Source organism: Pygocentrus nattereri, chromosome 21 (assembly GCF_015220715.1).
Source record: "Pygocentrus nattereri isolate fPygNat1 chromosome 21, fPygNat1.pri, whole genome shotgun sequence".
NCBI lineage: Eukaryota > Metazoa > Chordata > Actinopteri > Characiformes > Serrasalmidae > Pygocentrus > Pygocentrus nattereri.
The window spans coordinates 33,917,549-33,945,048 of NC_051231.1; the positions used below are offsets into that span (position 1 = coordinate 33,917,549).

Here is a 27,500-nt window from a genome sequence, read left to right on the forward strand (position 1 = left end):
AGCGAGTGGGCGGATCTCGTTACTCTGACGTAGCAACGAGCTGCTCGTTAAGGAGCTCTAATTAGGAGGAAGGAACTGACCATTAAAACATATTAAATGCCGCGTTCACGGCCAGTTTATTAAATGACATGAATGAGTGGAGCTGTTTCTTTCACTTTAATATGGAGTGAATGTGGAGTGCTAATAAGCCCTTATTTGTGTAGGAACATTCAGTAGCCTGGAAACCCAAACTGACCCCTAATCACCTCTGAGTGTGTGTGTGTGTGTGTGTCTGACCCTGTATAGATCCAGGCGGCCTCTGGAGATGTGAAGTATGCCGGCCCGATAGACTGTGCGAAACAGATCTACAGAGAAAATGGCATTAGAGGCGTTTATAAAGGCACCGCCCTGACTTTAATGAGAGGTATTTAATATCCATCTAATCTACATTGTCTACTGTTCATATTCTCCAACTGCACCTTTCTCCCCAACACAGCAGGGCCAGTTACTATGACCCTATATAGGTCAATCATCACTGTCTGAACCAACACAATGATGCCTTCACGGGGAAGGGGGTAAATTTTTAATGTAAAAATAATTTTTCCATGTCATTTTGTACCATTTTGCTTTGGTCCATTCATCAGGACGTTTTAACGTAATACAAAGGGTAAATTAAGTCAAATAGTGCCTAAATAGAGGCCGTCTGAGGCAGGTTGATCCAGGAAACGGGGCCCAGTTCAGTCCCCTGTGAAAGTTTAGAGAGAACAATAAAAACAGGCGTTGGGTTCAGCCGCACCGTCAGGATGGGAGCCGCTCACTCGACTGATCCTTTTTATGTGGCCCGGCTCCATCAAGGTGAGTAAACACAGCTGCCTTTATGAGCCGTGACCATGTGGACAGCTCCTGTCAGCTCCTCGGGGAGCTGCCCTTGCTCTGGATGACTCAGGAAAATGGGTCCAGTGGGAACCCGGGACCCGCCATTGGTCACGTTATGTAAATTAAATATGAAGTTTGTTCTGATTGGCTGTCCTGAATTGTACCTCATTCACAAAACGGTCCAGGCGGAAACACTCCTTATAACTTCAGCGTGAATGGGTGGGGCGAAATTGCTGTAGACTAATCCAAACTTTAGCATTCGGACAGCGTTAACGTCCAGGAGCAGAATTTTAAGGGTTTTCATAAGATGTTTCCGAACGTCTCCCCTTCATGCCCTAAATGTTATAACACCAATAAGTCTTAAGCTATTAAGTCCAGCTAAGATTGCTGGGAAGCTCTGCTGCTTCTGCCACCACCGTGTGTTCATGAGGCCTCTGTGAGCTTCTGCTGTTCGTTTTCGTCTCGGTCAGGCTGGTTACAGGCCTTCAGTGTCCTGTCCTGTTTGGATGGGATGGTTGAGCTGGTGTTTAGTAAAAGTTAATCATCTCCAGACTATCTAAACCCTGCTAAACACCCTGGGCTAGTTTGGCTCGGTGCTAGTGGACGTTTGGTGTTCAGGGCTGGATGCTGTGTAAATGATTAGCTGAATTCTAGTTAAACATCTACAGGCTGCAGTGCTGTTCAGGTAATAGACGCCGAGGCTGTGTAGAGAAAAAGTTCAGTTCAGGACCAGGTGACCTGGTTCTGGGTTCTAGGGCTAGGTTTTTACATGTTTTAATTGCGCGGCGCTCTCGGTTGATATGTTGTTCAGTCAGACATTAAAATGAAATATGATGTTTATCGTGTCATGAATTTGTCTTAAAGTATCATATTTTCATTACATTGCCTGCTTTTATGTAGATATAACTGTTCAGTCATATTTTCCCTGATGAGGATTATGAATTGTGGGTGTGGCTGAGGGGTGTCTGACTCCACCCTCTGTGGGTGATTGACAGCTGTCACTCTGTGTCTTAGACGTGCCAGCCAGTGGGATGTACTTTATGACGTACGAGTGGTTGAAGCACATCCTCACACCAGAGGGAAGGAGGTACGTCAAGAAAACTGATATCAACTGTAACGACACAAAGTTCTGAACTGACTGACTTTGTCCGTGTGTGTGTGTGTGTGTGTGTGTGTGTGTATGTTAGTCATACATTTTTGTTTAATGTACAGTTTATATTTAGATTTCTGTTTATTTGCCAAATTAAAAACAAATACAACATAAAATATAAAATGTGCCAAATTTTATTTTTACCCAGCAAGTTTAATTCAGCAGTTTAATACTAAACAGCTATTTTTTGCTTACTTTCATTTAGAAAATGAAAAAACCTGTAATTTGACCTTTTGCATATGACCGTACATAAAATCATTACTTTAATTATTAATATTTTTTGTATTTATTGTACTATTGTAAATTATCTCTGCCCAGTAAACAGCTTTATAACTATATTTTTCTCAGGTGTTTAGAACCTTTTCACAAGTCTGTTTCCTGCTCGTTTGTTGACTCAGAGATTATGTTAAGGGCGCTTACGGACGAGGCCGTATCTCTGCGTTAAGGGCGCTTACGGACGAGGCCGTATCTCTGCGTTAAGGGCGCTTAAGGACGAGGCCGTATCTCTGCGTTAAGGGCGCTTAAGGACGAGGCCGTATCTCTGCGTTAAGGGCGCTTAAGGACGAGGCCGTATCTCTGCGTTAAGGGCGCTTAAGGACGAGGCCGTATCTCTGCGTTAAGGGCGCTTAAGGACGAGGCCGTATCTCTGCGTTAAGGGCGCTTAAGGACGAGGCCGTATCTCTGCGTTAAGGGCGCTTAAGGACGAGGCCGTATCTCTGCGTTAAGGGCGCTTACGGACGAGGCCGTATCTCTGCGTTAAGGGCGCTTAAGGACGAGGCCGTATCTCTGCGTTAAGGGCGCTTACGGACGAGGCCGTATCTCTGCGTTAAGGGCGCTTAAGGACGAGGCCGTATCTCTGCGTTAAGGGCGCTTAAGGACGAGGCCGTATCTCTGCGTTAAGGGCGCTTAAGGACGAGGCCGTATCTCTGCGTTAAGGGCGCTTAAGGACGAGGCCGTATCTCTGCGTTAAGGGCGCTTAAGGACGAGGCCGTATCTCTGCGTTAAGGGCGCTTAAGGACGAGGCCGTATCTCTGCGTTAAGGGCGCTTACGGACGAGGCCGTATCTCTGCGTTAAGGGCGCTTAAGGACGAGGCCGTATCTCTGCGTTAAGGGCGCTTACGGACGAGGCCGTATCTCTGCGTTATGGGCGCTTACGGACGAGGCCGTATCTCTGCGTTAAGGGCGCTTACGGACGAGGCCGTATCTCTGCGTTAAGGGCGCTTACGGACGAGGCCGTATCTCTGCGTTAAGGGCGCTTACGGACGAGGCCGTATCTCTGCGTTAAGGGCGCTTACGGACGAGGCCGTATCTCTGCGTTAAGGGCGCTTACGGACGAGGCCGTATCTCTGCGTTAAGGGCGCTTACGGACGAGGCCGTATCTCTGCGTTAAGGACGCTTACGGACGAGGCCGTATCTCTGCGTTAAGGGCGCTTAAGGACGAGGCCGTATCTCTGCGTTAAGGGCGCTTAAGGACGAGGCCGTATCTCTGCGTTAAGGGCGCTTAAGGACGAGGCCGTATCTCTGCGTTAAGGGCGCTTACGGACGAGGCCGTATCTCTGCGTTAAGGGCGCTTAAGGACGAGGCCGTATCTCTGCGTTAAGGGCGCTTAAGGACGAGGCCGTATCTCTGCGTTAAGGGCGCTTACGGACGAGGCCGTATCTCTGCGTTAAGGGCGCTTACGGACGAGGCCGTATCTCTGCGTTAAGGGCGCTTACGGACGAGGCCGTATCTCTGCGTTAAGGGCGCTTACGGACGAGGCCGTATCTCTGCGTTATGGGCGCTTACGGACGAGGCCGTATCTCTGTGTTATGAGTGTAATGAAGTCTGATGAGACTTTTCCTGTTTTTTAAAGCCCAGGTGAGCTGAGCGTGCCCAGTGTGCTGTTTGCGGGCGGGATGGCGGGGATCTTTAACTGGGCCGTGGCGATTCCACCCGATGTCTTAAAATCACGCTTCCAGACAGGTGAGGGCGCCATCCTCTCTCTAATCTCACTGACCCAATGACATCAGAGCTCTGTTCTGGGAGCTTCAGATCAGTGAGCTGGTTCTGTTCTCCATTAGTCGTGTCTGAGAGTTAATGTGCCGTGTTGTTTGCTGCCCCCTGCAGCTCCAGAGGGGAAATACCCCAACGGCTTCCGGGACGTCCTGAGAGAGCTGATCAGGGAGGAGGGGGTGACCTCGCTCTACAAGGGCTTTAACGCCGTCATGCTGCGAGCGTTTCCCGCCAACGCTGTGAGTCTCTCTCAAACACACTCGCGCACACTGGCACAAACACACTCGCGCACACTGGCACAAACACACTCGCACACACTGGCACAAACACACTCGCACACACTCGCGCACAAACACACTCGCGCACACTGGCACAAACACACATGCACACACTCCCACACACTGGCACAAACACACTCGCGCACACACGCACAAACACACTCGCGCACACTGGCACAAACACACATGCACACACTCCCACACACTGGCACAAACACACACGCACACACTCGTGCACACATGGTTTTGTATAAAACCATTAAATGTGATTGCGTTTTTAAATTAATACGATTTTGCACAAAAGCTCCATAGAAATCGGACTCTCTCGCCCTCTAGTGTCTATATTACATATATTGCAATAAATTATATTATTGGAATATATTACTGTGTGGCAGTTCTCCTCACTACACATCCCCTCATCTCTCTCTCTCTCTCTCTCTCTCTCTCTCTCTCTCTCTCTCTCTCTCTCTCTCTCTCTCTCTCTCTCTCTCTCTCTCTCTCTCTCTCTCTGTCTCTCTGTCTCTCTGTCTCTCTGTCTGTCTCTCTCTCTGTCTCTCTCTCTCTCTCTCAGGCCTGCTTCCTGGGATTCGAGGTGGCCATGAAGTTTCTGAACTGGCTGGCGCCGAATCTGTGATCTGTACAGGACAGACGGCGTCTGAATGTCTCCCACATACGGACTCACATACTGGGACTGTTGAACTGGTGCGGTAGAGCTGCATAATACAGACAAACACCGTACTGTGACTGTAATAATACGTTATGCTTGTGAAATGTTTTGCTCAATATTAAAGAGGAATTCCACTTTAAAAAAAAAAAAAAAAAACTATTCTGCATAATTCAGTGTGTGAGGTGTAGTCAGAGATCCAGAGGGTTTGGTGTGAAAGTGGTGGTGATGGGAACCAGGCGTCGCCATGACTACAACACAGATATAGACACTTTATTTACCATCCAGAACCACCAGAGAACCTACACGAGTCTTCTGAGCTTATATGGAATGTTGATGATGGAAAACAGTGGAAAATCTGGAATAATGAGTTTTCTTTGGGGACTATTTTGCCGCACAGCGCCCTGCATGTCTCCCTCCACTATGAATGGAGTTGAAGTTCTCTAAACTCTCATAAAACAGCGTCTCAGTCATCAGGCAGTGAATTCAGAACCAGTTCATGTAGGAACTTTCTGTGAGGAGCTTTTAGAGGGACGTCTGGTTCCCATCACCACCACTGTGAGGAGCTTTTAGAGGGGGACGTCTGGTTCCTATCACCACCACTGTGAGGAGCTTTTAGAGGGACGTCTGGTTCCTATCACCACCACTGTGAGCAGATCTGACTCTGTGAGTTTATCTAGAACAGAGCATCTCACACTGAACTGCTCTGAACGACTCTGATTACATCTGAACCAGTTAATTATGCAGAAAATGTGAAACTTGTCTGGGTCTGTGATTGGTCAGAATGTGTACAGCATGCTGTGATATGTAGGAGTGCTCATTTGCATATTGTAGCTCTCTATATGAGTATAGTGAAGGCCGATATGATGATTACGATTAACAAGCGATGTATTGTGCAGCTCTACCGCGCCGCTGTATCAACAACGGGACTTCAGCCATTTGACTTGTTCTGTTATAGTTTTTTTAGGGTTTATGGTTTTAATAGTTTTGATGAGGACTGATGTGCCTTATCGTATCAGGCTGTGAATTCAGTCTCTGCTCTTCAGGGAAAAACACGCTTCTGTTGTTTCTCCGCCTCTGATCGCAAGAGGAGACGCCTGGCAGCAGCAACACTTCGGCTTTTTCACGCTAATCTCCATTTGCTCTATCTGTGATGTGTGATCAGTTACCGCAGACGATGATCTCAGCATGTTTCCTAAAGCTCATTTATAATGGAAGTCAATGGGCAGATGCTGAATACGTTCAACATGAACTAAGCCGTGTGAATTTGGGACTTATAACTGCTCCTACAGATGACGGAGTGTCTCAGCAAAACTTTTTATTAAGGTTTAACCGCCTGACACGGTTTAAAAAAAATAATAATACGAAGTTCTGGTTACTTTTGTACCAGAATTCTTTCATTTTAGCTGTTTGACTTCTTTTGTTTTCCCAAATGTGGGAGCGTTTCTGACATTTGCTTCTTTACCTACAGCGCTTTCTTTTCCATTTTTTAAAGGTTTTCCGTGATTGGGCGGAGCCTGTGATGACTCCGCCCACACCACTGTGACGATCATGTAATTCTTCACAGTTCAAAATAGTCTCATCTCTGAAGAAAGCAAACAATTGCAGCTCATTAAGATGGCAACGGAAATTTGTCTCACTTAAAGATTTCCTGCAGGTGCCCATTGACTTCTATTATAAGGGAGTCCCGACGGGTTTCTGGTCTTCTCCAAGTTCACGGAAACGTGTTGCAGTCGCTGTTCGTGGTAACTGGTCGTGATCTACAGGGGCAGCAGATGGAGGCCGGGTTCAAAAATGCTTACGTGTTCCTTCAACTACATGTGCAGAACCATCCGGAGCCCATGCAGCTCTCTGTTCTTTGTTTTAGGTGAATCTGCCTGGTTTCATCCAGAAGTGCATAACGGTGCTTCGTCCACGTGATGGTCAGATTCACGGCCGAATAACCAAAATCTGTAACACGGACTGAAGGGCATCAGTGCAGAATGACTGTTTTGACGTGTGCAGCTCAGTTTAATTAGGACTCACTCTCCTCTGTTGGCTCGTGCCTTCGTTGTTGCTCGTTAGGTTGGTAACTCAGGCATGTTGTCATGTCTGTTCCATCATGTACAATAAAACCGATTGTTTAGGATTTGAGACGTGTGGGGTGGATATTGATCGGCTGCAGTGCAGTGAGCTGTGGATGAATCTGCCTCAGACCCTCCAGGGCACGTCAGTGGAGCATCGCGGCCGCAGCATGACAGCAGGGACCAGATAAATGGGGCCTGCCCGGCTCATCTAGCTGTGAAGACCAAGCCGCTTCTTTAGGTTCAGCGATGCTGCTATGAGGCCAGTGAGGCTGATGAGAAGTCCCTGTATGGAGCTGTTCAGTGTCTCTAACAGGCTCGGATGTGTGGTTACTGACTCTGCATGACTCCCTGTTCTCTAGAAACATGGACTAAAGAATAATAGAAGGATAGCATAAAGCTAAAAACAGTAGCTGCATTTATTTAATTCATTTTAATCAGGAAAAACAGCGTCAAGGTGTCTTCGGATAAATTAGTCATTTTTAAGGTTTTATATATAATGTATGTATATCTATATATTCCACTTCCAGATGCATCGTAAAGGGACCCATATGGAAGGAAAAATCTGGATCTATTTGCTCATATTAAAAATAAACACAGCGCTGCTGTCAAAACCTCGCATCTCCATTTTTGAGGTTTTTCAGTTTTTCCACACGGTTTGAAGATGCCTGCTGTCCTTTACTCCGTGTGTGAATTCCATGAAGAATGGACGAAAACAAACGGCCCAAAATGATTTGGGAAGAGATTCTGGTTCCATTGACTTCCATTAACTCTAAAGCATGTTTTTTCCTTCTCCTGTAAAATTAACGTTTTGGAGATACGAGGTTTTGATCTGACACCAGCGATCCGCAGTATGAGCTTTATATGTGATATGTTTAAATATATGTGCTAAATATATTTAACTGCTATTTTTGAATGTTTATATGCGCATATATATTCAAATATGTAGAAGAAATGTGTATCAATTTTAATATTTACATTTAGAACTTCAAGCCATTTGTCATTTTGCGCACTGTGGAATTAGACGTCCGCATTTCACCCACCTGTGCAATGGAACACCCACATACATGCAAACTAGTGAACCCATACACTAGGGGGCAGTGAGCACACTTGCCCGGAGCAGTGGGCAGCCCTATCCACGGCGCCTGGGGAGCCATTGGGGGTTAGGTGTCTTGCTCAAGGACACCTCAGTCATGGATTGTCAGCTGAGGGGATCGAACCGGCGACCTTCCGGTCACAGGGCTGGTTCCCTGACCTCCAGTCCACGACTGCCCCCATACAGATATGTAAAGATAGTTGCTTGCGGAGGCATCAAACTAGAATATATATATATAATTTTGCTTGTGGTATACTTTTAATTAATTAGAATTTAGTCCCAAGAAGTACTGAAATAGTACACTAATAAGTAAACTACTAGTACATTAGATATTAGTATATTTACTACATAAAGTAGTACATTTACTACTTATACTTGGGAAATAAACTTTTTTTAAGTTTACTTAATAAACTCAACTTTAAGTAACCTTTTTTTTGTACGGGAAGACGACAGACTTTTGGATCCTCCTGGTGGTTCAGCCACCGTTTTTTCCATTTATATTAGGATGTGGCCCTGACAGCAGCGAAGAAGCATGAGGTTTGTCCATATGTTTGTCCATTTCGTCCTCCAAGATGACAACTGACCCTCTCAGCGCTTCAGTTCTGTTAGAAATGTGTTACTGCAGTCAAGTTTGTGTAAACATTTGGGGCAATCAATACAAATCTTCTGCACAACAAGCCAGTCTGCGGCTTTTAGCTGATGGCCTTGTACAGTGGACGAGTTGATGAAGTCATTTGTTTTAGACAAAACGTGATCCACTGCAGCGCAGCGGGCTGTGCACTTCACCCAGTCGCCAAACTGAAATCCAATTGAGAGAAGAGGAACGGATCCCGGCCACGATCAATACTTTCCATTACACAGCGACCCTGAATATGGAGGCAGTCAACACGGTCAAGTTCAGTTCGGTCCGGCCGGATCTGCAGAGTCCATGAGGGAATAAGATCCATACGGGTGATTTCACTGCTCTGGGGGAGCAACGCGGGACACAACACCTCTACAGCAATGCTAGCAACCCTCAGGGGTTTGTCAGCGCTAAGCTAATGCTTTTTTTGGTTGTTCTAGATTAAAAGCTTGTAAAAGACACTTCAGATGTTTTATCTGAAGCTTGTAACAGTCATTATTGTGTATCTCAGCTTGTATGTATCAGTTTTATAGTGATTCCTTCAGTTAATAGTCCTCCATAGAGCTGCTGCCCCTGTGTTCCATTCCTAACAACTACCCGGAACACTGCTCAGACTACGGCTCATATTTACAATCAGGGATATATCTAGCACTTCCCGAAGGACGAGAGTGGTGTTTCTTCACTCATTGTAAATCAAAACTGAATTGGTTGATTCCTCTGTCACTTCCTAATTGTGCTAATCTAATGTGTAAGCTCCTGAAGTCCTAACCAATGGGAGAGCAGCTTGGCTGTATCTACCTACTTTTCCTGAGACGTCTTTACAGTGGTGGTGATGGGAACCAAGAGTCACCATGACTACAACACAAATATTGACACTTTATTTACCATCCAGAACCACCAGAGAACCTACACGAGTCTTCTGAGCTTATATGGAATGTTGATGATGGAAAACAGTGGAAAATCTGGAATAATGAGTTTTCTTTGGGGACTATTTTGCCGCACAGCGCCCTGCATGTCTCCATCCACCATGAATGGAGTTGAAGTTCTCTAAACTCTCATAAAACAGCGTCTCAGTCATCAGGCAGTGAATTCAGAACCAGTTCATGTAGGAACTTTCTGTAGGAGCTTTTAGAGGGACGTCTGGTTCCTATCACCACCACTGGGAACGGTTCTGACTGTAAGTTCATCACATTTGCTGAGTATATGCAAGACAAATGTTTTGTGTTTTGATATTGACGATGGTAACTCTAACTGTATTTAATCACTTAATTTTAACTTTATATTACTGCATCTAGGCCAGACCCTCCTGATGTCCTATTTTATGGTTTTAACATATTCATTATTATCCTAAAAATCGGGGAAATAATAAAAAAAATAAAGTCTGATCCAGACATTTGAATATCACTGTATCTAGAGATAATTTACGGAGCTGTCCTGTTATTTATCTTTGTTGTTGTTTTAACTGACATGTCCTGCTTGTGCTGAGGGTATCTGCGCCCCTGTAGTAGTTATTGATCTAGTCCATCGATGGGACGGGATTGTGGACACTGGTCTGGTTGGTAATGCAGTGTCCTCACTCGGTTACTCGCTGGAGCGTCATTTTCTGCTGGCTGCTGTTCCTGTAAAGCCTATGAGAGGATTTACTGGGCTTTTCCGTGCTGTGAACACTGTTTTTATCCTGTGAGCTCAGATTTTATGTTTTTTTTTATCTTCTGTCTCTTTTATCTGCTGCCCCAGCAGCTTTGACGTTACTGAAATTCTCATGAAGTTTGTGTTCAGATCTTGCATTTTGGAAGTTTGCTCGGCTCCAGCGTCAGTATGAGCGTGGAGATTCCGGCCGGTTTGACGGATCTGCTGAAGGGCTATACGGTGGAGGTGCTGAAGCAGAGGCCGTCTGACCTCCTGGAGTTTGCGGTGCAGTATTTCACCCGCCTGAAGGAGCAGAGAAGTGCTGAAGGTAGGGCCTGGATGACAAGGCCAGAAGTCTCAGTATGATGGGTAGTTTTTGGATGATTTTAACTGATTTTAAATCCTAACCATTTTAAAAGAAAAGCATCTTATTTAAAGTCAAACTGAAATCAAAGCTAGCCTTTAATTGCCTTGTTAGTTCGTCATATTTAGCAAAATTCATCATATTATATCATTGAAAAGTCTTGTTTTTCTATAACTTTCCACCAAAATGTAATGACATTAGCCCCCCCTCTAAAATATCTTCTGTTACTTGATGATGTCATCATGCACAAGTGGGCGGGATAAAATAATATCATCCCAGACAGCGAGCATATACTGGTCCACTGGCTTGATAATGTCTGTTTGCCGCTGCTGGTCCACCCTCAGACCACCCAGATTAGTGTCCTGCGTACCAGCTCTAGCTAGTTTTTAATCTCCTCAAATACATTTTAAATGCACAGAGACTTTTATTTTAGAAAATTAACTAAGACAGATATTACAAACACCTGAGAGAGAAAGAACAATGACTAGGCCTGTTGTTGCTGCTGACGCTGTGATGGATTAAAATGATTTACTAATCTAAATTAGAACTAAAGAAAGGAAGGAAGGAATGATCAGTAAACTGGATTGTTAGTGGACGATGATAAATGGAATACCCTGCTGAACCACCGGTGGGCTACCCAGAAAACGCTGAGCAAAACACCAGTGGGCCGCCAGCTTTGTCATCAGTGGGCCAGCAGAGTTTCCTCTTCTTCACTCATCATCGGCCAGCTTAGAGACGCTCCCCAACGCCAAGTTTCACTCCTAAATACGCCACGTCACGGAAGGAACGTGAATTATGATTTCACATTCACTTTAAGAAAACAAAAAAAGACAATTCCACACTGCAGAGTAGAGCCTGGGAGTGGGTGGGAACCAGCCCACTGCAGGCGGGAGGGGACAAAGAATGCATAAAGAGAAATCCCACAAATAAATGAACAGCCTAAATAAAGTAGAAGGATCACTGAATCATATATAAACAATATAAAATGATGACAGTAAAACATTTAAATGAATGAATGAATAAAGTCATTGTAAAGAGTTGCGAAGCAAACAACATGCAGATTCTCATAGATCACAGAGACGGCGGAGCCTTCAGTCCAACGGCCACTGCTGCCCAGCAAAACACCAAAAATAGCCGCTCAGTGGTTTGATATCCGCTTTGTGTTCAAGTGGTGAACAAATGTTGTTTGGTGAAGTTACTCGGTCAGCCTGATGACCGTGACTGCAGTGCTATTTCAGCAGAGGATAATGTGTTTGTGAATATACTGTGTCAAATATTGTCAGTTCACTTTACTGTGCGGGCGGAAGCGGGACAAATTATTCAGATTTTCTGTGGGAGTGAGATGAAATCTTGCCAGAGTCGGTGGGAGTTGGTCTGAAAAAACAGTCCAACTCAGACCTCAACCACAGAGATGGCTTTTTTCAGATTTTCTGGAGTTTTGCTCCAGCTCTCAGCCCTTTTTAGACTGAAAATAGCTAACGCAAGCAAGCTCCGGAAAACCTAACGAGAAACTGTAGAACAGACTCGGTTTATATCACAATACCTACATTTAGAGCCGGTTATTCATTCAGCCTAATGAGAAACTGTAGAACGGACTCGGTTTATATCACAATACCTACATTTAGAGTCGGTTATTCATTCAGCCTAATGAGAAACTGTAGAACGGACTCGGTTTATACCACAATACCTACATTTAGAGTCGGTTATTCATTCAGCCTAATGAGAAACTGTAGAACGGACTCGGTTTATATCACAATACCTACATTTAGAGTCGGTTATTCATTCAGTCTAATGAGAAACTGTAGAACAGACTCGGTTTATATCACAATACCTACATTTAGAGTCGGTTATTCATTCAGTCTAATGAGAAACTGTAGAACAGACTCGGTTTATATCACAATACCTACATTTAGAGCCGGTTATTCATTCAGTCTAATGAGAAACTGTAGAACAGACTCGGTTTATATCACAATACCTACATTTAGAGTCGGTTATTCATTCAGTCTAATGAGAAACTGTAGAACAGACTCGGTTTATATCACAATACCTACATTTAGAGTCGGTTATTCATTCAGTCTAATGAGAAACTGTAGAACAGACTCGGTTTATATCACAATACCTACATTTAGAGCCGGTTATTCATTCAGTCTAATGAGAAACTGTAGAACAGACTCGGTTTATATCACAATACCTACATTTAGAGTCGGTTATTCATTCAGTCTAATGAGAAACTGTAGAACAGACTCGGTTTATATCACAATACCTACATTTAGAGCCGGTTATTCATTCAGTCTAATGAGAAACTGTAGAACAGACTCGGTTTATATCACAATACCTACATTTAGAGTCGGTTATTCATTCAGTCTAATGAGAAACTGTAGAACAGACTCGGTTTATATCACAATACCTACATTTAGAGTCGGTTATTCATTCAGTCTAATGAGAAACTGTAGAACAGACTCGGTTTATATCACAATACCTACATTTAGAGCCGGTTATTCATTCAGTCTAATGAGAAACTGTAGAACGGACTCGGTTTATATCACAATACCTACATTTAGAGCCGGTTATTCATTCAGTCTAACGAGAAACTGTAGAACAGACTCGGTTTATATCACAATACCTACATTTAGAGTCGGTTATTCATTCAGCCTAATGAGAAACTTTAGAACGGACTCGGTTTATATCACAATACCTACATTTAGAGTCGGTTATTCATTCAGTCTAATGAGAAACTGTAGAACGGACTCGGTTTATATCACAATACCTACATTTAGAGTCGGTTATTCATTCAGTCTAATGAGAAACTGTAGAACGGACTCGGTTTATATCACAATACCTACATTTAGAGGCGGTTATTCATTCAGTCTAATGAGAAACTGTAGAACGGACTCGGTTTATATCACAATACCTACATTTAGAGTCGGTTATTCATTCAGTCTAATGAGAAACTGTAGAACGGACTCGGTTTATATCACAATACCTACATTTAGAGTCGGTTATTCATTCAGTCTAATGAGAAACTGTAGAACGGACTCGGTTTATATCACAATACCTACATTTATAGCCGGTTATTCATTCAGTCTAATGAGAAACTGTAGAACGGACTCAGTTTATATCACAATACCTACATTTAGAGTCGGTTATTCATTCAGTCTAATGAGAAACTGTAGAACAGACTCGGTTTATATCACAATACCTACATTTAGAGCCGGTTATTCATTCAGTCTAATGAGAAACTGTAGAACAGACTCGGTTTATATCACAATACCTACATTTAGAGCCGGTTATTCATTCAGCCTAATGAGAAACTGTAGAACAGACTCGGTTTATATCACAATACCTACATTTAGAGTCGGTTATTCATTCAGCCTAATGAGAAACTGTAGAACAGACTCGGTTTATATCACAATACCTACATTTAGAGTCGGTTATTCATTCAGCCTAATGAGAAACTGTAGAACGGACTCGGTTTATATCACAATACCTACATTTAGAGTCGGTTATTCATTCAGCCTAATGAGAAACTGTAGAACGGACTCGGTTTATATCACAATACCTACATTTAGAGTCGGTTATTCATTCAGCCTAATGAGAAACTGTAGAACGGACTCGGTTTATATCACAATACCTACATTTAGAGTCGGTTATTCATTCAGTCTAATGAGAAACTGTAGAACGGACTCGGTTTATATCACAATACCTACATTTAGAGTCGGTTATTCATTCAGTCTAATGAGAAACTGTAGAACGGACTCGGTTTATATCACAATACCTACATTTAGAGTCGGTTATTCATTCAGTCTAATGAGAAACTGTAGAACGGACTCGGTTTATATCACAATGCCTACATTTAGAGTCAGTTATTCATTCAGTCTAATGAGAAACTGTAGAACGGACTCGGTTTATATCACAATACCTACATTTAGAGTCGGTTATTCATTCAGTCTAATGAGAAACTGTAGAACGGACTCGGTTTATATCACAATACCTACATTTAGAGCCGGTTATTCATTCAGCCTAATGAGAAACTGTAGAACGGACTCGGTTTATATCACAATACCTACATTTAGAGCCGGTTATTCATTCAGCCTAATGAGAAACTGTAGAACGGACTCGGTTTATATCACAATACCTACATTTAGAGTCGGTTATTCATTCAGTCTAATGAGAAACTGTAGAACGGACTCGGTTTATATCACAATACCTACATTTAGAGTCGGTTATTCATTCAGTCTAATGAGAAACTGTAGAACGGACTCGGTTTATGTCACAATACCTACATTTAGAGCCGGTTATTCATTCAGCCTAATGAGAAACTGTAGAACGGACTCGGTTTATATCACAATACCTACATTTAGAGTCGGTTATTCATTCAGTCTAATGAGAAACTGTAGAACAGACTCGGTTTATATCACAATACCTACATTTAGAGCCGGTTATTCATTCAGCCTAATGAGAAACTGTAGAACGGACTCGGTTTATATCACAATACCTACATTTAGAGTCGGTTATTCATTCAGCCTAATGAGAAACTGTAGAACGGACTCGGTTTATATCACAATACCTACATTTAGAGTCGTTATTCATTCAGCCTAATGAGAAACTGTAGAACGGACTCGGTTTATATCACAATACCTACATTTAGAGCAGGTTATTCATTCAGTCTAATGAGAAACTGTAGAACGGACTCGGTTTATATCACAATACCTACATTTAGAGTCGTTATTCATTCAGTCTAATGAGAAACTGTAGAACGGACTCGGTTTATATCACAATACCTACATTTAGAGTCGGTTATTCATTCAGTCTAATGAGAAACTGTAGAACGGACTCGGTTTATATCACAATACCTACATTTAGAGTCGGTTATTCATTCAGCCTAATGAGAAACTGTAGAACAGACTCGGTTTATATCACAATACCTACATTTAGAGCAGGTTATTCATTCAGTCTAATGAGAAACTGTAGAACGGACTCGGTTTATATCACAATACCTACATTTAGAGTCGGTTATTCATTCAGCCTAATGAGAAACTGTAGAACGGACTCGGTTTATATCACAATACCTACATTTAGAGTCGGTTATTCATTCAGCCTAATGAGAAACTGTAGAACAGACTCGGTTTATATCACAATACCTACATTTAGAGTCGGTTATTCATTCAGTCTAATGAGAAACTGTAGAACGGACTCGGTTTATATCACAATACCTACATTTAGAGCCGGTTATTCATTCAGTCTAATGAGAAACTGTAGAACGGACTCGGTTTATATCACAATACCTACATTTAGAGTCGGTTATTCATTCAGTCTAATGAGAAACTGTAGAACGGACTCGGTTTATATCACAATACCTACATTTAGAGTCGGTTATTCATTCAGCCTAATGAGAAACTTTAGAACGGACTCGGTTTATATCACAATACCTACATTTAGAGCCGGTTATTCATTCAGTCTAATGAGAAACTGTAGAACAGACTCGGTTTATATCACAATACCTACATTTAGAGTCGGTTATTCATTCAGCCTAATGAGAAACTGTAGAACGGACTCGGTTTATATCACAATACCTACATTTAGAGTCGGTTATTCATTCAGTCTAATGAGAAACTGTAGAACGGACTCGGTTTATATCACAATACCTACATTTAGAGTCGGTTATTCATTCAGCCTAATGAGAAACTGTAGAACAGACTCGGTTTATATCACAATACCTACATTTAGAGTCGGTTATTCATTCAGCCTAATGAGAAACTGTAGAACGGACTCGGTTTATATCACAATACCTACATTTAGAGTCGGTTATTCATTCAGTCTAATGAGAAACTGTAGAACGGACTCGGTTTATATCACAATACCTACATTTAGAGTCGGTTATTCATTCAGTCTAATGAGAAACTGTAGAACGGACTCGGTTTATATCACAATACCTACATTTAGAGTCGGTTATTCATTCAGTCTAATGAGAAACTGTAGAACGGACTCGGTTTATATCACAATACCTACATTTAGAGTCGGTTATTCATTCAGTCTAATGAGAAACTGTAGAACGGACTCGGTTTATATCACAATACCTACATTTAGAGTCGGTTATTCATTCAGTCTAATGAGAAACTGTAGAACGGACTCGGTTTATATCACAATACCTACATTTAGAGTCGGTTATTCATTCAGCCTAATGAGAAACTGTAGAACGGACTCGGTTTATATCACAATACCTACATTTAGAGCCGGTTATTCATTAGTCTAATGAGAAACTGTAGAACGGACTCGGTTTATATCACAATACCTACATTTAGAGCCGGTTATTCATTAGTCTAATGAGAAACTGTAGAACGGACTCGGTTTATATCACAATACCTACATTTAGAGTCGGTTATTCATTCAGTCTAATGAGAAACTGTAGAACGGACTCGGTTTATATCACAATACCTACATTTAGAGCCGGTTATTCATTCAGTCTAATGAGAAACTGTAGAACGGACTCGGTTTATATCACAATACCTACATTTAGAGTCGGTTATTCATTCAGTCTAATGAGAAACTGTAGAACGGACTCGGTTTATATCACAATACCTACATTTAGAGTCGTTATTCATTCAGTCTAATGAGAAACTGTAGAACGGACTCGGTTTATATCACAATACCTACATTTAGAGTCGGTTATTCATTCAGTCTAATGAGAAACTGTAGAACGGACTCGGTTTATATCACAATACCTACATTTAGAGTCGGTTATTCATTCAGCCTAATGAGAAACTGTAGAACAGACTCAGTTTATATCACAATACCTACATTTAGAGCAGGTTATTCATTCAGTCTAATGAGAAACTGTAGAACGGACTCGGTTTATATCACAATACCTACATTTAGAGTCGGTTATTCATTCAGCCTAATGAGAAACTGTAGAACGGACTCGGTTTATATCACAATACCTACATTTAGAGTCGGTTATTCATTCAGCCTAATGAGAAACTGTAGAACAGACTCGGTTTATATCACAATACCTACATTTAGAGTCGGTTATTCATTCAGACTAATGAGAAACTGTAGAACGGACTCGGTTTATATCACAATACCTACATTTAGAGTCGGTTATTCATTCAGCCTAATGAGAAACTGTAGAACGGACTCGGTTTATATCACAATACCTACATTTAGAGCCGGTTATTCATTCAGTCTAATGAGAAACTGTAGAACGGACTCGGTTTATATCACAATACCTACATTTAGAGTCGGTTATTCATTCAGTCTAATGAGAAACTGTAGAACGGACTCGATTTATATCACAATACCTACATTTAGAGCCGGTTATTCATTCAGCCTAATGAGAAACTGTAGAACGGACTCGGTTTATATCACAATACCTACATTTAGAGCCGGTTATTCATTCAGCCTAATGAGAAACTGTAGAACGGACTCGGTTTATATCACAATACCTACATTTAGAGTCGGTTATTCATTCAGTCTAATGAGAAACTGTAGAACGGACTCGGTTTATATCACAATACCTACATTTAGAGTCGGTTATTCATTCAGTCTAATGAGAAACTGTAGAACGGACTCGGTTTATATCACAATACCTACATTTAGAGCCGGTTATTCATTCAGCCTAATGAGAAACTGTAGAACGGACTCGGTTTATATCACAATACCTACATTTAGAGTCGGTTATTCATTCAGTCTAATGAGAAACTGTAGAACAGACTCGGTTTATATCACAATACCTACATTTAGAGCCGGTTATTCATTCAGCCTAATGAGAAACTGTAGAACGGACTCGGTTTATATCACAATACCTACATTTAGAGTCGGTTATTCATTCAGCCTAATGAGAAACTGTAGAACGGACTCGGTTTATATCACAATACCTACATTTAGAGTCGGTTATTCATTCAGCCTAATGAGAAACTGTAGAACGGACTCGGTTTATATCACAATACCTACATTTAGAGCAGGTTATTCATTCAGTCTAATGAGAAACTGTAGAACGGACTCGGTTTATATCACAATACCTACATTTAGAGTCGTTATTCATTCAGTCTAATGAGAAACTGTAGAACGGACTCGGTTTATATCACAATACCTACATTTAGAGTCGGTTATTCATTCAGTCTAATGAGAAACTGTAGAACGGACTCGGTTTATATCACAATACCTACATTTAGAGTCGGTTATTCATTCAGCCTAATGAGAAACTGTAGAACAGACTCGGTTTATATCACAATACCTACATTTAGAGCAGGTTATTCATTCAGTCTAATGAGAAACTGTAGAACGGACTCGGTTTATATCACAATACCTACATTTAGAGTCGGTTATTCATTCAGCCTAATGAGAAACTGTAGAACAGACTCGGTTTATATCACAATACCTACATTTAGAGTCGGTTATTCATTCAGTCTAATGAGAAACTGTAGAACGGACTCGGTTTATATCACAATACCTACATTTAGAGCCGGTTATTCATTCAGTCTAATGAGAAACTGTAGAACGGACTCGGTTTATATCACAATACCTACATTTAGAGTCGGTTATTCATTCAGTCTAATGAGAAACTGTAGAACGGACTCGGTTTATATCACAATACCTACATTTAGAGTCGGTTATTCATTCAGCCTAATGAGAAACTTTAGAACGGACTCGGTTTATATCACAATACCTACATTTAGAGCCGGTTATTCATTCAGTCTAATGAGAAACTGTAGAACAGACTCGGTTTATATCACAATACCTACATTTAGAGTCGGTTATTCATTCAGTCTAATGAGAAACTGTAGAACGGACTCGGTTTATATCACAATACCTACATTTAGAGTCGGTTATTCATTCAGCCTAATGAGAAACTGTAGAACGGACTCGGTTTATATCACAATACCTACATTTAGAGTCGGTTATTCATTCAGTCTAATGAGAAACTGTAGAACGGACTCAGTTTATATCACAATACCTACATTTAGAGTCGGTTATTCATTCAGTCTAATGAGAAACTGTAGAACGGACTCGGTTTATATCACAATACCTACATTTAGAGTCGGTTATTCATTCAGTCTAATGAGAAACTGTAGAACGGACTCGGTTTATATCACAATACCTACATTTAGAGCCGGTTATTCATTCAGTCTAATGAGAAACTGTAGAACGGACTCGGTTTATATCACAATACCTACATTTAGAGTCGGTTATTCATTCAGCCTAATGAGAAACTGTAGAACGGACTCGGTTTATATCACAATACCTACATTTAGAGTCGGTTATTCATTCAGTCTAATGAGAAACTGTAGAACGGACTCGGTTTATATCACAATACCTACATTTAGAGTCGGTTATTCATTCAGCCTAATGAGAAACTGTAGAACGGACTCGGTTTATATCACAATACCTACATTTAGAGCCGGTTATTCATTAGTCTAATGAGAAACTGTAGAACGGACTCGGTTTATATCACAATACCTACATTTAGAGCCGGTTATTCATTAGTCTAATGAGAAACTGTAGAACGGACTCGGTTTATATCACAATACCTACATTTAGAGTCGGTTATTCATTCAGTCTAATGAGAAACTGTAGAACGGACTCGGTTTATATCACAATACCTACATTTAGAGCCGGTTATTCATTCAGTCTAATGAGAAACTGTAGAACGGACTCGGTTTATATCACAATACCTACATTTAGAGCCGGTTATTCATTCAGTCTAATGAGAAACTGTAGAACGGACTCGGTTTATATCACAATACCTACATTTAGAGTCGGTTATTCATTCAGTCTAATGAGAAACTGTAGAACGGACTCGGTTTATATCACAATACCTACATTTAGAGTCGTTATTCATTCAGTCTAATGAGAAACTGTAGAACGGACTCGGTTTATATCACAATACCTACATTTAGAGTCGGTTATTCATTCAGTCTAATGAGAAACTGTAGAACGGACTCGGTTTATATCACAATACCTACATTTAGAGTCGGTTATTCATTCAGCCTAATGAGAAACTGTAGAACCGACTCGGTTTATATCACAATACCTACATTTAGAGCAGGTTATTCATTCAGTCTAATGAGAAACTGTAGAACGGACTCGGTTTATATCACAATACCTACATTTAGAGTCGGTTATTCATTCAGCCTAATGAGAAACTGTAGAACGGACTCGGTTTATATCACAATACCTACATTTAGAGTCGGTTATTCATTCAGCCTAATGAGAAACTGTAGAACGGACTCGGTTTATATCACAATACCTACATTTAGAGTCGGTTATTCATTCAGTCTAATGAGAAACTGTAGAACGGACTCGGTTTATATCACAATACCTACATTTAGAGTCGGTTATTCATTCAGCCTAATGAGAAACTGTGGAACGGACTCGGTTTATATCACAATACCTACATTTAGAGCCGGTTATTCATTCAGTCTAATGAGAAACTGTAGAACGGACTCGGTTTATATCACAATACCTACATTTAGAGGCGGTTATTCATTCAGTCTAATGAGAAACTGTAGAACGGACTCGGTTTATATCACAATACCTACATTTAGAGTCGGTTATTCATTCAGCCTAATGAGAAACTTTAGAACGGACTCGGTTTATATCACAATACCTACATTTAGAGCCGGTTATTCATTCAGTCTAATGAGAAACTGTAGAACGGACTCGGTTTATATCACAATACCTACATTTAGAGTCGGTTATTCATTCAGCCTAATGAGAAACTGTAGAACGGACTCGGTTTATATCACAATACCTACATTTAGAGTCGGTTATTCATTCAGTCTAATGAGAAACTGTAGAACGGACTCGGTTTATATCACAATACCTACATTTAGAGTCGGTTATTCATTCAGTCTAATGAGAAACTGTAGAACGGACTCGGTTTATATCACAATACCTACATTTAGAGTCGGTTATTCATTCAGTCTAATGAGAAACTGTAGAACGGACTCGGTTTATATCACAATACCTACATTTAGAGTCGGTTATTCATTCAGTCTAATGAGAAACTGTAGAACGGACTCGGTTTATATCACAATACCTACATTTAGAGCCGGTTATTCATTCAGTCTAATGAGAAACTGTAGAACGGACTCGGTTTATATCACAATACCTACATTTAGAGTCGGTTATTCATTCAGCCTAATGAGAAACTGTAGAACGGACTCGGTTTATATCACAAAACCTACATTTAGAGTCGGTTATTCATTCAGTCTAATGAGAAACTGTAGAACGGACTCGGTTTATATCACAATACCTACATTTAGAGTCGGTTATTCATTCAGCCTAATGAGAAACTGTAGAACGGACTCGGTTTATATCACAATACCTACATTTAGAGCCGGTTATTCATTCAGTCTAATGAGAAACTGTAGAACGGACTCGGTTTATATCACAATACCTACATTTAGAGTCGGTTATTCATTCAGTCTAATGAGAAACTGTAGAACGGACTCGGTTTATATCACAATACCTACATTTAGAGTCGGTTATTCATTCAGCCTAATGAGAAACTGTAGAACGGACTCGGTTTATATCACAATACCTACATTTAGAGCCGGTTATTCATTCAGTCTAATGAGAAACTGTAGAACGGACTCGGTTTATATCACAATACCTACATTTAGAGCCGGTTATTCATTCAGTCTAATGAGAAACTGTAGAACGGACTCGGTTTATATCACAATACCTACATTTAGAGCCGGTTATTCATTCAGCCTAATGAGAAACTGTAGAACAGACTCGGTTTATATCACAATACCTACATTTAGAGTCGGTTATTCATTCAGTCTAATGAGAAACTGTAGAACGGACTCGGTTTATATCACAATACCTACATTTAGAGTCGGTTATTCATTCAGCCTAATGAGAAACTGTAGAACAGACTCGGTTTATATCACAATACCTACATTTAGAGTCGGTTATTCATTCAGCCTAATGAGAAACTGTAGAACAGACTCGGTTTATATCACAATACCTACATTTAGAGTCGGTTATTCATTCAGTCTAATGAGAAACTGTAGAACGGACTCGGTTTATATCACAATACCTACATTTAGAGTCGGTTATTCATTCAGCCTAATGAGAAACTGTAGAACAGACTCGGTTTATATCACAATACCTACATTTAGAGTCGGTTATTCATTCAGCCTAATGAGAAACTGTAGAACAGACTCGGTTTATATCACAATACCTACATTTAGAGTATATAAACTGTAAAAATAATTACACGGATTACAAACTGAGGAATAAAACAGTACAATAATTTTTACCAAAAGTACCTAAAATGATCATTATTAATATAGAAAACTGTTCAAATATGATAATTTAGTAATGATCATTATCACTTTAACGTCCAGCAGAGGGGAACCGCCGCAACGCTGAGATCAGCTGCCGCAACACCAGCAGGTCTCCAGTTCAGAGAGGAGTGGCCTTTGATAAAGACACAACGCCAACAGAGTCCAGTGAGGAAGAGGAGGACAAGGAAGATGAGGAAGACGAGGAAGAAGATGACTTCCCAGACGATTTCACATTCAAACGTAGGTCAAAAGTGCCTTCAGCTGCCTCTACTCCTCTGGGAAGGCTTTACACTAGATACTGAACTTTGCTGTGAGGATTTGATTGAGCATTAGTGAGGTCAGGTACTGGTGTAGGATGGTGGTGTAGTCCACCTATCCCAAAGGATGGAGAGCTGGATGGAGCTTCATCACTCCAGAGAACGCAGTTCCACTGCTCCACAGCCCAATGCTGAAGGGCTTTATACCCCTCTAGCCCACGCTTGGCACTGGACATGGTGACCTCAGGCTCATGTGGGCTGCTCCAGAGCTCCTGTCTATTGGTCAGTGCTTTTCTGTGGAGATTATACTGTACAAGCTGTGTGAAGGGCAGCGGTGGGTGCAGCGTAAAGGTCCTGTATGGATCAGTAGTTCATTTGTATTAATGAGGACCATTTCGAACACTTCTGTCTGTTTATGGACCTTAAGGCTGTTTTTTTTACCGTGCTTTTAAGGCTGCTCGTTTTTATTAGTTTTAATTAGTTTTATTTTTACATTATTTAAGTAAGACAGATTTCATTTACATCATCTGAACGTTCTATTTTGAAGAAGGTAATAGAAATGCTTCAAAATGACAGTTTTTTTAGAATATTTTTATATTTTCTTGCATTCAAAGTTACAAATATATTTGCCTTCTCCTTTAAAGTTACTATTTTGAGGATATGATTGTCTTTCGACATTGAGGATATGTAAATGAGCTCTATTCTGATTGGCCGTGCCTCATTAAGAAACTACGCTGCTAAAACGCTCCTTATAACTTCAGTGTGAGTAGGCGGAGCTAAACTGGTATAGGCTGAGTAGACAGATGTATGTAAATGTGTTGGTTTTTGTGACATCACAGAAACAGTGAATTCAAAACGGGCTGTTTTCTCACCTTAATTTCCATATATGGCCTGTATGGACTGACATCTCTCTCTCTCTCTCTATCTCTCTGTGTCTTTCTTTCTGTGTCTTTCTTTCTCTCTCTCTCTCTCTCTCTCTGTCTTTCTCTCTCTCTCTCTCTCTCTCTCTCTCTCTCTCTGTCTTTCTCTCTCTCTCTGTCTTTCTCTGTCTTTCTCTCTGTCTTTCTCTCTCTCTCTCTCTCTCTCTCTCTCTCTCTCTCTCTCTCTCTCTCTCTCTCTCTCTCTGTCTCTCTCTCTCTGTCTTTCTCTGTCTCTGTCTCTCTCTCTCTCTCTCTCTCTCTCTCTCTCTCTCTCTCTCTCTCTCTCTCTCTCTCTGTCTCTCTCTCTCTGTCTCTCTCTCTCTCTCTGTCTCTGCAGCGCCGCCTCCCACTAAGTCCAACCGTAGAGTATCAGGTGGGTGTTAATGGCTGTTTGATTGAATAAAGTGCCTCTGTGTGTTTAGAGGGTCAGTTACTGCTTTAGAGCTGCTTCAGTGACACTGACCCACTGACCTGTGCCCAGATTTCCTGATCGTTACGTCGTTATTGTGATCCTGATTTCTCTTCTAACACTGCTTCCTTTTTTGTAGTGTTTTTTTATGCAGCGCTGTGCAAAATTCAGAGACCCCATTTAATTTATTTGATTTACAGTCAAAACAGCCGGCAAGTACAAGTTGCTCATTTCTCAGGATATTGCTTTACTGTTTTTAATAAACATGCGACCAAGTACAAACAGCATACAGCTAAAGTAGAAAAAGTGTAGAACAATAAGATAAAAACAAATCAATAAAACCAGTGAGGGTCAGTCTGGCTGTGCGGAAGAGCTTGAGGCCCTTCCCCTCTTTCTGAGATATACAGAAAATTCTCATCCACGCTGTTCTGACCTGCATTCATTCGTTTGTCTTTCCCCACCCTTTGTTCCTCCCTTAGACTCCTATTCATTTTTGCCACCACACAAACTATTACTTTGTTGCCCTACAGCCACCAAACTGTATGTACTCACTAAGGGTAGGACCTCAAACTCTACTGCACAGCCATACTGAGAAAAAAACATGTCTAAGGAGATCAAACAAAAGACAATCCACTATCATGAGGAGGGAGAAAGTCAATGGAAAATCAGTGAGTTTTCAGGCTCCAGAGAAATTGAGGCTCCTAACAACCACCTGGAAGAGCTGGTAGCCCCCAGAACTGCCCCCATCAGATAAACAGCGCTGAAAGCTTTGATCTCTGAGAGAGAGGAGAAGATCAAGCTGCTTCAGATCTGAAAACATCCACAGGTGCTTCTGTCCATCCTTCCACTGTGAGAAGACCACTCAGCTCTGTGGGTCTGAAAGGACGTGTAGCTGATCAAGAAGAACCTCACTGAGAAAAGGAGACGGACACATCAAACAAAGAAGCTGGGCTATGGACTGACCGCCCCAGAGTCCAGACCTCAGCACCACTGAATGGGTTTGATCACTTCAGGAGAGTGGAGCAGAGAGTCGATTTATCTGTTAATGGCTGTTTTGACTGGAGATGAAATAATAATTGCTGGCTCTTGACTTTTGAACGCTGCTGTTTGTTTACGTTGTGTATCGTTGCGCTCGTGTCATTCGTGACGTGTGTTGGCTGCTGGCTGCTTTGTCTTTTTGTGTGCAGGCTGTATTATGTGCAGGTCCAGGATTGACCACACGGGGGCGCACTGCTGTATTAGATTTTGCCAGGCCTCCGCCTCCAAACACGATGCATGAGCCCCCGATTTTCTTACAACCCACTACAAGAAAAGCGAAGCGAAGAGGGGGGTGAAGGGTGGACAGGTGTTCTTCCTGGTCACATCAGAGGGGAGAGCTGTTTATGAGGATTCTGACCACTTCCTGATGGGCGAGCGGAGCAGCTCATTGGCTGTTCGCGCTCCCTAACGTCATGAGGCGCCGTTTTAAACTCCTATAACTCGAGTTTAAAAGCTCTTAGATATAAGAGCGGTGTTAAAGTGTTTTATGCTGGTCTGTTTTCAGGAGATTTTATCATTTTACATTAAAAAGGTTTCAGCATTTATAAACTACCACTTTGCTCAAATGCTCCATATCAACCCATTCATTTTAGACTCGCTCAGGGGCGCCCTCTAGTGTTTGAGAAACCTGGATGACGTTACAGAGAGAGAATACTCCTCTCTCCAAGTTCTCTGGGGGTGAGAGCCCTGAACATGTTCCCGAGACAGTGGCCTGGCATCCTCTTATACAGCAGTTCGCCCCCATGTGGTCAATGAACCTGCGCATAATACCGCCTGCGCTCAAACGAGAGAAAAAACACGAAGCAGCCAACACACATTTTGGATATTACGAGCATTATTTCAAACCTACTTCTCATTCATGTATTTACCCCAATGGCCATGAGCTCTGAGGCTCTCCACTGTTGTTTTTATGTTTATATTCAGATTTTATTGTGTGTGATGGCTTGGGTACAGTGTCATGTCTATTCTAATCATTATAGTAATTTATTCATCCATCCAGTATGTGCAGAGGCGTATAATCCAGATGATGATGAGGATGACGACTCTGAGCCGAAGATTGTCCACCCCAAAACTGACCAGCAACGCTCCAGACTTCAGGAAGCCTGCAAAGACATACTGCTGTTCAAAACTCTGGAAAAGGTAACACATTTCAGTGAGCATGTTACTGGATTAAAAGCGTTAATTTCATTAGAGCTTTAGCGGAGAACTGCCGCCCTCTTGTGGACCCGACTGGTTTAGCAGTCTGTCTCTGCAAACGCTGAGTAAATTTCCTATTTAGGTTACAGATAAAGTAGTGATGATGATGAGTGAAGTACTGGATTCTCATGTGAAATGCAGGGTTGAGATATCCTCTGCAGTTTTATGTTTTGAGAGAAAACCGTGTGAAGTTTATCGCTCCTCTCTCTCAGGAACAGTTCGCAGAGGTTTTAGATGCTATGTTTGAGGTGCTGGTGAAGCCACAAGAGCACATCATCGATCAGGGAGACGATGGAGATAATTTCTATGTCATTGAGAGGTTTGTTTCAGTGATTTATCATATATAACATGTTTTTAAACACTATATTGCCAAAAGTATTCAGTCACCCATCCAAATCACTGAATCCAGGTGTTCCAGTCACTTCCATGGCCACAGGTGTATAAAGCCGAGCCCCTAGGCCTGCAGACTGCTTCTACAGACATTAGTGAAAGAATGGGTCGCTCTCAGGAGCTCAGTGAATTCCAGCGTGGTGCCGTGATCGGACGCCACCTGTGCAACAAGTCCAGTCGTGAAATTTCCTCACTACTAAATATTCCACAGTCCACTGTCAGTGGGATTATAACAGAGTGGAAGCGATTGGGAACGACAGCAACTCAGCCACGAAGTGGT

At 41.6% G+C, this 27,500-nt stretch overlaps 1 protein-coding gene across 7 annotated transcripts in view; it reads left to right on the top strand.

The window, feature by feature from the left end:
• LOC108444091 (mitochondrial carnitine/acylcarnitine carrier protein-like) overlaps positions 1 to 27,500 on the top strand; it is a 40,349-nt gene that overhangs the window by 6,448 nt on the left and 6,401 nt on the right. For 3 of the 7 annotated variants that reach the window (XM_037532514.1, XM_037532516.1, XM_037532515.1), the window contains 5 exons: positions 286 to 403; positions 1,870 to 1,942; positions 3,858 to 3,967; positions 4,112 to 4,236; positions 4,847 to 5,162. In XM_037532514.1, coding sequence (XP_037388411.1) covers positions 286 to 403; positions 1,870 to 1,942; positions 3,858 to 3,967; positions 4,112 to 4,236; positions 4,847 to 4,909 — 489 coding nt within the window. In that variant the 3' untranslated portion in view covers positions 4,910 to 5,162. Of the gene's footprint in view, positions 1 to 285; positions 404 to 1,869; positions 1,943 to 3,857; positions 3,968 to 4,111; positions 4,237 to 4,846; positions 5,163 to 10,320; positions 10,678 to 23,069; positions 23,250 to 24,523; positions 24,560 to 26,633; positions 26,774 to 27,042; positions 27,150 to 27,500 lie in introns of those variants that run through there. The other 4 variants (XM_037532517.1, XM_037532512.1, XM_037532511.1 and 1 more) reach the window with 4 other exon arrangements.